The sequence below is a fragment of the Artemia sp. Qi Xiang Cuo genome, chromosome 9 (genome assembly GCF_049724085.1).
Source record: "Artemia sp. Qi Xiang Cuo chromosome 9, ASM4972408v1, whole genome shotgun sequence".
NCBI lineage: Eukaryota > Metazoa > Arthropoda > Branchiopoda > Anostraca > Artemiidae > Artemia > Artemia sp. Qi Xiang Cuo.
Window position 1 is genome coordinate 20,074,045 of NC_142802.1, and position 13,391 is coordinate 20,087,435.

Below are 13,391 nucleotides of genomic sequence, written 5' to 3' on the forward strand. Positions count from 1 at the left end.
TAAAAATTGCATGAACAAGATAATTAAATGCACTTTTAGCCGATTAACAGAAGCGGACATGGCTCTAGCATTAAAAGGGAATCAAAATAGGCTCTTCGTAAGCTAAATTATACACTTCTTGACAGCTAACAATCATAAGTTTAATAATACATTAGAATATTACAAGTACAAAAGAAGATTTTTTTTTGTCCCGACTTACGAAATTTTTGTCCCGACTCATAAAAACGCAAAAATACAATTTTGATTTGTCTAATTTTTTGCACTGTCCTTGGTACTTCAATGATTTAGTACACTAGCTATAGTTATATTCGCAGAGTTATATTCGAAAAATTTCTAAACAACCATACACCACACAACAAACATACCTTGACTTTGTCAGATTGATAGCGAGGCGCAACACCACCATAGACAACAACTGCTTTAATAACGGTGTCGTAAGAAAATTTGACGGCTTCCTTATGAATCTGCATTGCTAATTCTCGGGTTGGACACATGACAACCGCTTCTGGAGTTTGTGTATCAGAAAATGACGAGGCAGCGCATCCTTCTTCGATCAAAAGATTTATGATTGGGATAAGATAAGCACCCTATAGGAAATGAAAATTTAAAATAAATTTTCCCAAAGTGTTAAGTTAATGCGTGGAAATTTCAAGGAGATAAAATTCATAACAAATGAAAAACTAAAGTTTTGGAACATCCAAAGAACCTCATGATTTCGTAAAGCTTCCTTATGAATCTTCCTTCCTTATGACGGCTTCCTTATGAATCTGCATTGCTAATTCTCGGGTTGGACACATGACAACCGCTTCTGGAGTTTGTGTTTCAGAAAATGACGAGGCAGCGCATCCTTCTTCGATCAAAAGATTTATGATTGGGATAAGATAAGCACCCTATAGGAAATGAAAATTTTAAATAAATTTTCCCAAAGTGTTAAGTTAATGCGTGGAAATTTCAAGGAGATAAAATTCATAACAAATGAAAAACTAAAGTTTTGGAACATCCAAAGAACCTCATGATTTCGTAAAGAAGGGATGAGGGGGGTACATACTAATATAATTACCACGAAATTCCTCGGGCTTTTTTTTTGTGATCCAAGTTTCACTATAATTATATGGTAAGTGCCAAATATGATCCAAATAATTGTAGCGATAGTTTTACTTTTTTAATCTATAACTTGAAATATTTCTATACGGAAACATACCTAAAGAGAGAGAGATAGAAAACCCAGACATCCAATACCCTAATATTTTTACTTTCTACACCCAATAAAATAATATGAAATTTAATTTGTTTTCAAAAAGAGACTAAAAAGTCTTTATTTTCACCAAGCGAGAGAGAAAGAGAAAGAAAGAGGGGGAGGGGCTTCTTTTTGTAATGTCATACTGAGATGTTATGGAGTCAATTAAAAAACAATTAAGAGTCAAAGGTTGGACAATTTAAAGTTGAGAGGTTTTAAAGTAAAGAGGTTTCAGTAATGCTTGACCGAAAGACACAGTTTTAATGATACAAGTAAAGCGACTTGAAGCAAAACTCAAAAGAGTAAAGAAACAACTTGGAGCAAGCAAACAAGTTTGCATATAAAAGTTTTTTTTTGTCTGTGAAATATTTAGTTGAAGGTTTTCTTCCTTTTTTTCGTTGATGGGAGGCTTCCGGATACATTCAGGGATTTTTACTATTATTTAAAAACTCAGGCAGTTTTAATATATTTTAATATTTCAGGCATTTGTGTATTTTCTATTATTGGCATTAATATTTTTAGTACAGTAGACATTTTAAAAATATTTTAGTGTTTCAGGCATTTTTAGTATGTTCGAACATTTCAGGCATTTCTTTTTAGTATATTACAGTATTTCGGGCATTTTTGTGCAGTTTTTAGTGGGGACACAATACATTTTTTAGAATATTTCAGTATTTCAGGCATTTTTCTTTCTCCCCAATAATTATCCAATGTAATTATTATCATATGATTGCTGTAATATTTCCTTTGTAGTTATTAGCATGATTTTTAGACCTAAATTTTTCTAGAGCTGATCTGGATGACATTAAATTCCTGTTTTTTATTAATCATACGATATTCCACATAATTAGAACACGTAAATATTATTATCAGTCAGTACAATTTTGGCATATAGTTATAACCTGGAAAGTTTTTCAAAGCCAGTCTGGGCACAACCCATTTAATTATTCTATGCAAAATTTATTATTAATAACTAATTAATATTATATACAATTATAATAGTTTTATATCTACTGTAATCCCTATTCTACTTGATTACTTAAATAATTTAATCAGCTTGTAGTGTTTCTCGAGTCAATCAGGGTACATACTAATTAGATTCCTTTTCTTATTAGTTATTCGCTCTTCTATTTAAGTATTATCATCAATAATTAATTAACATTCTTTATTATTATTATTATGCTATTCTGATCTCTTTCTAATGAACTAGTATAATATAATATCAACCTAGCTTTTTTTCCGGATTTTTTTTCTTTTTTTATTTAATTATTGTATGTGATTATTATTAATAATTATTAGTCTAAGCAATTATACAAGTGTACAATTGTTCTAATTCCTTCTCAATGTAATCACTTGCATTGAAGAAATAGTTTTTCAAAAGCCAGTTCTTTTCGGGTTTTTCAGCAGCTGGCCCGGGCAAAAGCCACCAAATCCCCTTTCTTATTAGTCTTTCCGATTTCTATATAAATACTATTAGAAATTAATTAACATTCTATAAAATTACCATAATTTAACAGATATTCAAATCCCTTTCCTATTTAATTGATTATATAGTTTCATGAACTTACGGTTTTTCCAGAGCCAGTCTGTGCGCATGCCATCAAGTCCCTTTTCTTCATGATGACTGGAATTGCCCCCTTCTGAACAGGTGTAGGTTGGGTATACCCAGATTTCTTTATATTATCTATTATTGTTGAACGCAATCCGGCAGCATCAAAAGAATCAATTTGACTAGGACTGTCTTCGCCTGTGACCTATAAAATCCAAAACAATGAGGATTAATAGTTTAACTTAGAATATAATAATATTTCATTATATTTAGAGTTACTCAGTTATAATCTTGTCATCAGTATCATCAGAACGTTTACTTTGAAAACATCACATAAAAAAGAGAATGAAGTCACTAGTATTGGGGGGAGTGGAGGGATCTTAAATATACCTAATAAAAAAGTCTTGAAAAGTCAAAATAATTAGGAACATGTGAGAATACTTTGATTCTCACGTGAGAATCAAAGTATTTAAATTCGTAATAATTACTTAAATAAGTAGCCTACTTAAAAGTTGCAAATTTACTATTTTTTCAACTATTCTTTCTTCAAAAATAAAATCATGAAAATCGTTAAGATAGTATATTTTCAGCAGTCCGTAAGATACACTCAAAACCCAGAGCTTTTCTTGGACAGGTGGGGATGAAGGGTGAGTAATCCTAGGAAAAACAAATGATGACACAATAATATGTATCAATTTTCAATTTTGACAACAGCCTATAAACAATTCCTTCCTCTTAGCCGTTTGGACCTGTGCACACAAGGGCAGATAATTATATAACAAATAGCACCAACCCATGGAAAGAGGGAATTAAAGGCCTCTAGATAAGTCCATAAACAACACTGGCCGCTCACAACAAAGAATAAAATTAAGCAACGGGATTTCAAGATAACGATCCAAAATTCTTCGGGAAGACAACCACTTCCCATCTTCAGCGCAATAAGAGAAAGTTGTAAGGGAATATATTCAAAAGCTTGAAAAAATAGAAGTTTTTATTCAAGTCCAAAAATTTTGAGCCAAAAAACCTTATTCGGCTTTGTTAATCGTAGATAGTGGCGTGTAGCTTGGTTTTGGAATTAAGTTTTCGGCTAATAAAATTTTTTTTATTAATTCTGAGTTTTATCATTCTGTTGTTGGCTTTTCCGGTCTTTTTCTTTTTCAATTTTCTGAAATTCTTCTATATAAAAAAAGAAGGCAAATGGCGGCTTATCCCTTATTTTGTTATGCTTCTTTTCTAATGAATACTTATCTTTGACGGCAATAAAGAGGCATTATCGACGTAATACCTTAAATTAGGTATATTTTTTTCAAGACTGCGCTGCCTCTCTATGACAAACAAATAAAGTTTCAAATGGGGATAAGTGCCATATATACAGCGATAGTCATCAGCAAGAATACTATAGCATTAAAATCAAAACTAAAATATTTATACAGAACAAAATAATAAATCCCGGTTCATCCAGTCTTCAGTTGTAAATTTTCTTCTTTAATATTACCTAAATGTAAGTTGAATTTCTAATGAAGGTGACAAAATCTTTTTCGTCCTCTAATTGCAAAAGGAATGTTTTTAAATTCATAGTTATATTCTTGATTGGTTACATCTCCAATCAAGACTTTCCACGTCAAAATATACAGACTTTTCTATCTGTTTTCACTGTCTAATAAACAGACTAATCCTCATTTGAACTTTTTTTTGGCTCGCAATAGATAAGTCAATCCAGATTTAGATCCTAAAGGCTAAACAAAATTAGAAAAGTTAACTTTGGTAGCTTTACTTCTGAAGGATTCAATTGGATTGCCAAATAGACCCAACAAACCAAGGTTTGAAGAAATGTGTGCAGCCATCGCTCTGTGAACCCGTTCCAGCCCTCCATTCAACAAGTCCTACTACATTTCATTTTATGATTGTAAGACAATTTTAACTTCCCAAGGACAGCATTGTCATTATCAAGTAATTTTTAACCTCCCTTTAATAAATAAGTTGTATCTGCTATCTATCTTATTAAACGACCAATAATTGTATGTTTATCTTAAATTTGACTCGGAAGCGGCACAATAGACCTTTTCTTCGGAAATTGGGCATACTACCATCTCCCGGTGTTAAAAAAGTCCGGTCATGGATTTGCAAAAGTTCGTTTTTCCCTCCAAGTCCCCTTAATATTTTTCGTGAATCGTCTGATGAAAGATATTAAAGACCCCCGTAGGTATTAAAGCCGTGGACATATGTAGTTACAAAACACAATTGGTTTATTGACAAGTCCGAACTTTTAGAGAAAGACATTCTTGTTTGATGGCTGTGAAGAGTCTCGGATACTTATTTGCTTTGCATTAAATGCTATACATTGAAAAAAAAAAAAAAAAAAAAAAAAAAAAAAAAAATGTATACCAGGGACTGAGCTTCACTTGGTGATTATTGTGTGTTTAATAAAATTGTTCGTCTTCCAGAATGAAAAGAAACAAAGCAGATAGGTTACAAATTCGGGGTTTAGGACCTTGATCAATTTTAGAAAAACGATTTTCATATGAATGACGCCTAAAAACCCCACACGTCCAGTACCCTAATTGTTTTATTTTCTACACCGAATAAAATAATATGAAATTAAAGTTGTTTTAAGAAAATGACTGAAAATCTTATTTTCACCGAGCGAAGTACAGGTTCCAAAAAGACTAACCTTAGGTTTTACATTTGAAAATTGGGTAAAATTTATTCCGGTAGTAGTCCCTCGGTGAAAAACGAGCTCCTCCGTTTCTTCTTCCTCCTCTGGAATATACGTTACTGGAGCACGCTCTGGCTCGGCTGTCTCTCCAGCTGGTTCCGAATCATCCGATGGTTCTCTTCCACCTCCACGACCCCTTCCCCCACGGCCTCCTCTACCACGAAATCCAGAACTTGAATCATCACCAAAATTATCTGACTCTGCAAAGGAATCACCGTTCCAGCCTGAATCTGCTGCTGTGCCTGTTCCATTGTCACCCCAATCAGATGCAGTAGTTTCAGTCCTGCCAAAGCCACCACGTCCGCCACGACCTCGGCCTCCTCCACGACCTCTTTCGGCCCTAGGTTCAGTGCAATCACTTGCTCTATGGCCTTCTTGCTGACACTAAAATAAATATTCAATCATCAATTCACTATAAAAAAAAGGTATTAATAAGAAATTCAAAGTTTGCCTAATGAAAACACATTCTTACTAAAATTACAGCCACCTTATGGCAACACCAAATACACAATTTTTTTTGGACTAAAGGCCCTAAAAAAGGCTTCAAAATCGAAATGTTTTACGATTTTTCTATATTATCTCTGGTTTCACCTGTACCAATGAATTTATCCTATGGAGAGTTGAAAATTTCCTCACATAACTTCAATTCTCGAAGCATGGGCATCAAGATTCAGTCTTTTTTAATATTTAACCATGCCTTTTTTTTTTCTTTTTTTTTATTGCTAAATAGACGAACTCTTTCTTTTAGGGGGAGGCAGGAGGGCGTCAGAACTTCAAAACAATGTGGGTAATATGGAAAGCATTCAAACTTACTAAAGAAGCCTAAAATAGTTGCCTGATTTGGGGAAGATTCGTATTGTTGCTATGCAGTTATACAGACAGTTACCACCTGGCCAAAAAAAAAAAAAAAAAAAAAAAAAAAAAAAAAAAACACTAGATTTTAGTGAGTTGTTAGTTGATTTAGTGATTTTCTTCATTAATCTAGGGATTTATGATCTGATTTAGAGAATTTTTGTTCAGACTATATAAAAAAAATCACTAGAAATAGTGATCAAACAGTTCGTGGTAACGAACTGTAAGGAAGGAGCGACCCGGCTCAATGGTAACCGAAACTCTAGAAAACGGATTTTTGATACCAATAGATACATCAAAAGAATCAGATTTCAATGCTGATTTCAAATATATAACTTTCATTAAGTTTAATGCTACCCATCAAAAGTTACGTGCTTGAGAAAATTTGGCTGATTTTCAAAAAAAGGGGGAAAGACCCTCTTAAAATTATAGAACCTTAATGAAAATCACACCATCATATTCAGCGTATCAGAGAACCCTACTGTAGAGGTTTCAAGCTCCTATCTAAAAAAAGGTGGAATTTTGCATTTTTTGCCAGAAGAAAGTTCACAGATACGGGTTTTTTTGTTTTGTTTTTTCTTTTTTTTCCCCAGGGGGGATCGCATCGATCCGGTAGTCATAAAATATCTCGAGAGGGTTCATTCGAACGGAGATTAAAAGTTCTAGTGCCCTTTTTAAGTGACCGAAAAATGGAGGGCAACTAGGCCCCCTCCCATGCTTATTTTTTCCCAAAATCACCCGATCAAAATTTTGAGATAGCCATTTTGTTCAGCATGGTCAAAAATATAATAACTATGTCTTTTAGGATGACTTAATCCCCCGAAGTTCCCAGAGGGAGGGATAAAAGTTATGAACTTTACCCAATGTTAACATATAGTATTGGTTATTGGGAAGTATACAGAAGTTTTCAGGAGGTTTTTTTCTGGTAGTGGGAGGGAAGGGTGGGTCGGTGGTTATGTTGGAGGATCTGTTCATGAAGGAAGTTTTCATGGGGGAAGGGAAATTGCCATGAAGGGGGCGCCGGACTTGCCAGCATTATTTATTGGTTATTGGGAAGTATACAACCATTTTCAGGAAGGATTTTTTCTGGAGGGGGGGGGCCAGAGGAGGGGGTCACTCGGAAGAATATTTCCGTGGAGGATGTTTCCTTGGAGTAAGGTATATTTCTATTAAGGGGGCGCCGGATTTCTAAGCATTATTTAAAAAACGATCAGAAATTAAATAAAAAAAACAAGTTTTTTCAACTGAAATGTAAGAAGGAATATTAGAACTTAAAACGAACAGAAATTATAACGTATGTGAGGGGATTCTCCCCCAAGTCAATACCTCGCTCTTTACTCTACAGTTTTTTTTACTGCTTTCAAAAGAGCTATCTGTTATATTTAACCGGCCTTTGTAATTCTGGGGTTTGTTAATTAGATTTTTTTATAACTTTTAACTTAAAGAGCTTGGTATTGACTAAGGGGAGAACCCCATCATATACTTAATAACATATACGTAATAAAAAAAACAATAAAAAAACAAGCGATACGGCTCAATAGTAATCGAAACTTTTAAAAACGGAATTTTGACGTCAATAAATGTATCAAAAGAATGTGTTTATAATGCTGATTCTAAATATATAAACTTTATTAAGTTTAGTATTACTCATCACAGGCTACGAGCCTGGGAAAATTTACCCGATTTTTTAAAGAGGGGGAAACATCCCCTACAAGTGAAAGAATTTTAATGAAAATCACACCGTCAGATTCAGCGTATCAGAAAACCCTATTACATAGGTTTCAAGCTCATATCTGCAAAAATCTGCAACTTTGTATTTTTTGCCAGAAGAAAAATATACGAATATAGAAGTTAGTTACGTAAGTTAATTTGTAAAGACATCCATTTAGCAAAAGAAAAGTAAAATTCTTATGCAAATAAAAGCTGCATTAACTAAAAAACGATCAGAAATTAAATAAAAAAAACAAGTTTTTTAAACTGAAAGTAAGGAGCGACATTAAAACTTAAAACGAACAGAAATTATTCCGTATACGAAAGGGGCTGTCCCCTCCTCAACGCCTCGCTCTTTACGCTAAAGTTTGACTCTGTCTCACAACTATATTTTTTAAAACAATAAAAAACTTTAGCTTTTTTAAACATTAGTTTTTTATTGTTTCAAAAAATAAAGTTGTGAGACAGTCAAACTTTAGCGTAAAGAACGAGGCGTTGAGGAGGGGACGGCCCCTTTCATATACGGAATAATTTCTGTTCGTTTGAAGTTTTAATGTCGCTCCTTACTTTCAGTTAAAAAAATTTTTTTTTAAATATTTAATTTCTGAACATTTTTGAATTAATGCTAATTTGCATATTAATTTTACTTTAAATGGCATTCTCGAAAGTTGTTTAATTTTATTTACGAAGGTTTCTATTAGTAATAATAAATATACGTAGCTTACGAATTAACTTACGTAACGAACTTCTATATTCGTATATTTTTTTACGTATATTAGGGGATTCACCCCATAGTCAATACCTCGCTCTTTACGCAGAAGTTCAAATTTTGTTCCAATTCTTTAAGAATGACCCCTTAAACACACAGGCCGTTAATTAGAATAAATAGCTCTTATGAAAGTACTAAAATAAACTATAGCGTGAAGAGCGAGGTGTTGACTAAGGGGCAAACCCAGTCATATACGTAATAATTTTTGCTCGTTTTAAGTTTTGAAGTGCTCCTTACTTTCAGTTGAAAACTTGTTTTTATTTAATTTCTGATCGTTTTTTAAATAATGCTGGGAAATCCGGTGCCTCTTTGATAGCAATGCCTCTTTCCCCATAGAAAGATACTCTCATGTAGCCCCCGACCCCCCCCCCCCACTACCAGAAAAAATCCCCCTGAAAATGTCTATACTTCCCAATAACCAAAACTATATGAAAACATTGGTCAAAGTTCGTAACTTGCAGCCTTCCCTGGGGACTGTGGGGGAATAATCGTCCTCAAAGACATAGTTATTATATTTTTCGAACATTCTGAACAAAATGGCTATCTCAAAATTTGGATCGGGTGACTTTGTGAAAAAAATGAGCGTGAGAGGGCCTAGTTGCCCTCCATTTTTTGGCCACTTAAAAAGGGCACTATAACTTTTAATTTTCGTTTGGATTAGCCCTCACACGATATTCTAGGATCACTGGGTCGATAGGATCACCCCCAAAAAAAAAACAAACAAAAAAAAAAAAAAAAAAAAAAAAAAAAAAAAAAACAAAAAAACAAGCATCCGTGTTTTTTCTTATGGCCAAAAAAACAAAATTCCACATTTTTGCAGATATGAGCCTGAAACTTCTGGTGTAGGGTTCTCTGATATGCTGAATCTGATGGTGTAATTTTCATTAAGGTTCTATGACTTTTAGGGGGTGTTTCCCCTTTTTTCGAAAATAAGGCAAATTTTCTCAGGCGCGTAACTTTTGATGTAAGACTAAACTTGGCGAAACTTATATATTGGAAATCAGCATAAAAATCTGATTCTTTTGATGTATCTATTGGTATGAAAATTCCGTTTTTTAGAGTTTCGGTTACTATTGAGCCAGGTCGCTCCTTACGAGTTCTTTACCACGAACTGTTTGATTAGTGCGTAGACAAAAACAGCAACCACTGCGTAGAATTACTGAGACAATTGGATATAGTAAAAATGCCGTCATAGATAGCTGGTTAAAAAAAGAAGAAATACCAAGATGCTTTTATCTTGTTTATAAAGGAATAGTGACTTTAAAGGATCCTTTAGGCTAAGTTTCTATAACAAGAAGCGGCGTGAAACTACGGATCTACAAGATAGTCTATGCCTTGAATATTTTTTTATTTGAAGATATCGAAAGAAGCCTAAATGTATTATTCAATGCTGGCCTTTAGTTGTCCAGCTTAAAAAAAGTCCCAGAAAATTTATAGCTAAATTATTGAGGACTAAACATTGTTATATCTTTCTGAAAAAAAAAAAAAAAAAAATCAGATTTAGGTTGCTTTAATATGTAGGACTGTTAATTTCTGTAGCGGGAGGGGTGGGGGGCTGTAGGGTTAAAATAAAAAAGAAGAAGCTTGAGGCGTCAAAGAAATAACAGAGAAAATAGTTAACAGACAAGAAAATTGTATGGATCTTGAAATATTGGGGAAAGGGGGCTGGGATTTTGTCAATATGTCTGATTTCCAAGACAAAACTGTCTGTATTGAACACTCAACAAGAATGAAAAAAAAAACTTTTAACCAGTGAAACAAGTGCAAATACCTCGGCAAAGGTCTTTGCTAAACCATCATTGGCGCAAGTGTTAGGTTTGAAAATACCAAAAAACGACACTACAAATCTGTTAAAACAGAAAAACCAAAAATGAAAGCCATGAGAGAAGAGAGAAAACCTAAACATAAAATCAAACTAAAAAGTGACTGAACATAAAAACAGAGAATCAAAATAGCTGAAGTCTGAAGCTGAAAGTACAAAGAAAAAGAAAAACATTTAGGCTGAAATCGAAGATTTTTATTGCATAATATCTATCGAATGTCTTTTTAGTTAGGCGTAATTCTGTTATTTTAACAGTAGCAGTGTTACATGTTTTATCAATAGTACCAATTAAGATTAATTAGATAGTAGAAAAATGACGGGAGATGTCATGATAAAATCAGTCGCATATTTTGACTTCTATGTTTAAGCTTATTATCAGATTTATAAACAGTAACCTCAGAAATCCTTAAAAAAGTAACTTCAATGATGATAAAACAATCTTTCTGAAAAATCAACAAGACATTTTTATATTGCACTTTTATATTAAAATTGTAGTCTCAGATTAGAAGTCTATAAGCCTAAAAGCCCATTAATGTGTGCGTTGATAAAAATGAAAGATTATTTGTGAAATGCGTACGATGATATTAAATCGATGCCTTATGGCCCTTTGAATAACAATTTTCTTAAGCCAAACTGACAGGTGACAATTAAAAATCAGGCGAAACATTCCTCAGGAATTTGCTGACGTCATTAGATTAGGCTGTACAACCAATCGGTTGTACAGCCAGCAGTTAAGAGCTGGTGAATTTTTGCTGATTGCGTCGTAATTGGTAAAATTTTCCAAAGTAGGAGGGGCCACGAGAACTTGTTATGAAATTTATTTGAGTTATTGGTATAAGTTATCTAATAAGTTTAGAGCACTGTAGACTATAGCGTCTTCTTTTTCCAAACATGACACACATTTGATACCGCGTGTACTGACCCTGAGAATATACGTCAGAACCATAGTTTAGTTGCTAGTGGTCAGAACAAAAAACAGGCTTTTCCATAGGTTTCTCGTGATGTGCACATCGGAATCGCACGTGCGCGAAGGCGGAGTATGAACCTTGTGTGGTTTTAAATCTGTATCACTTATTTTTAATATAAAGTACAGCCTTATATTCTGTATATTCTGTCTACTGTGCTTTAGAGCACACGTTAAAACTTGTGAGAATGTATACTTGTTAGAAAGCATATGAGAGTACTGTATAGAAAAGGACCAGAATATAGAAAATATTATACCGTATTTGAAGAATTTATGCTGGAAATGCGAAATGAAAAATTCAAGCTAAGAGCATTCAAAATTTTTCATGGTGACCAACAATTTAGAAGCCACAGAGAAGAAGGACGAGAAAAACTGATGTTCACATTCAGAATGAAGAATAATAATTTTGCAGAGTTAGTGCATTCTTTGCTAAATGGTGCAGGTTTTGCAACAAAGAATACTGCAAAGGTTGCTACTATCCAAGAAACGCTGATTCAGCAAGAGCACAGCAAAACAGGCAAATTTATCAGCGGGGGAATTATTAACTGATGACCAAATTACCAAACCAATTACGAAAAAGCTAAGCATATATGGTTAAGGACTTGGACCTCCTGTAATTGTTAGAGAAAAGCATGGCCAAATTGCCAAACCAATTACAAAAAATTGAGCATTTATGAAAGACTTGAACCTCATGTCAATGTTAGAGAAACGCCTGGCAAAGAGTTTTACAAGAAGTACCAAATACAACCAAATAGAGTAAAATATGCCGGAAGGACTGGTGGCCCAGGTTCTTAATCTCAGATAAAGCTCAATAAAAACAAACAAGTTCAGGGACCAAAAAAAGACTCCTGACAAAAACAATAACACCAAGAGCAAAGTTGATAAATAAACGCTGTAAGTATGGGATGATATGTTACAACAACAAATGTGCACTTAATCATTAGACCAAGTTATAATTCTTTCGAGCTGAAAGATAATAAATTATTTGTTTACTATTTTTATATTAGTTTGAAATTTTTTTATGGATATCAAAATTTATTATTCCTCAAGATAGTTTTTAAATTCTTGGCGGGTTTGTTTTGATACTATGTATGTCATTCTTGAAGATTTTCTCTATGCCTTAACTTTGGATATATAGAGAAAAAGAACACAGAAAAAGGTAATTTTAGCAAAAGCATTCTCTAGCTCCAAGAACAAAAAAAAATATTCTACGAGCTGCCAAGTCAATTATTTAATTAACAAAAATAACTTATGTTTGGAACCAATTAGAGCTGCTGAATAAAATTGAAATATAAGTTGTTGATATAGCCAAAGGGCAGATCACATTTCTCTTCCTATTATTACGCTGATTGAAAGCAACTTGTACTTGCTGGCACCCCATTGACTTTCCATGTTTTATTTGTTAGTCAGAGATTCGGAAACAGAAAATTATTCATTGTCAACTGCTCCACCAAAAACATTTGTCGTATCGACTTGATTAGGTAATCCTCATTATATCTTTAAAAAAGATATTCATAGATTTGGGAATCCACCCCCATCCCGATGCCAGGAATCGGCAGATCCCACCCAGACGAATCAAGAAAAATTCTGGCAGCAACCCATCCAAGGCCGTATCCAATGAAAGGGGGATGAGGAGGTTCGCCCCCCGCCCTAAATGTTATTATAGCTTGTAAATACGTTTGAACCCCCCCCCCCCCCCAACAAAAATCCTGGATATGGCCCTTATCCATAACTTATTAGATAAGTGGATCTTCTTTATATTGCGTAACTAA

General features: G+C 33.7%; 1 protein-coding gene and 1 pseudogene across 1 annotated transcript in view; one reads left to right on the forward strand and one right to left on the reverse strand.

Moving 5' to 3' along the window:
* vas (ATP-dependent RNA helicase vasa) overlaps positions 1-13,391 on the reverse strand; it is a 62,738-nt gene that overhangs the window by 22,137 nt on the left and 27,210 nt on the right. Inside the window, exons 5-7 of the mRNA XM_089094343.1 lie at positions 5,458-5,886; positions 2,806-2,991; positions 366-587 (exon numbers count right to left, since the gene is read on the reverse strand). Of these exons, the coding sequence (XP_088950469.1) occupies positions 366-587; positions 2,806-2,991; positions 5,458-5,886 (837 nt within the window). The remainder of the gene's footprint in view (positions 1-365; positions 588-2,805; positions 2,992-5,457; positions 5,887-13,391) is intronic.
* LOC148948422 (uncharacterized) lies at positions 11,830-12,508 on the forward strand (annotated as a pseudogene).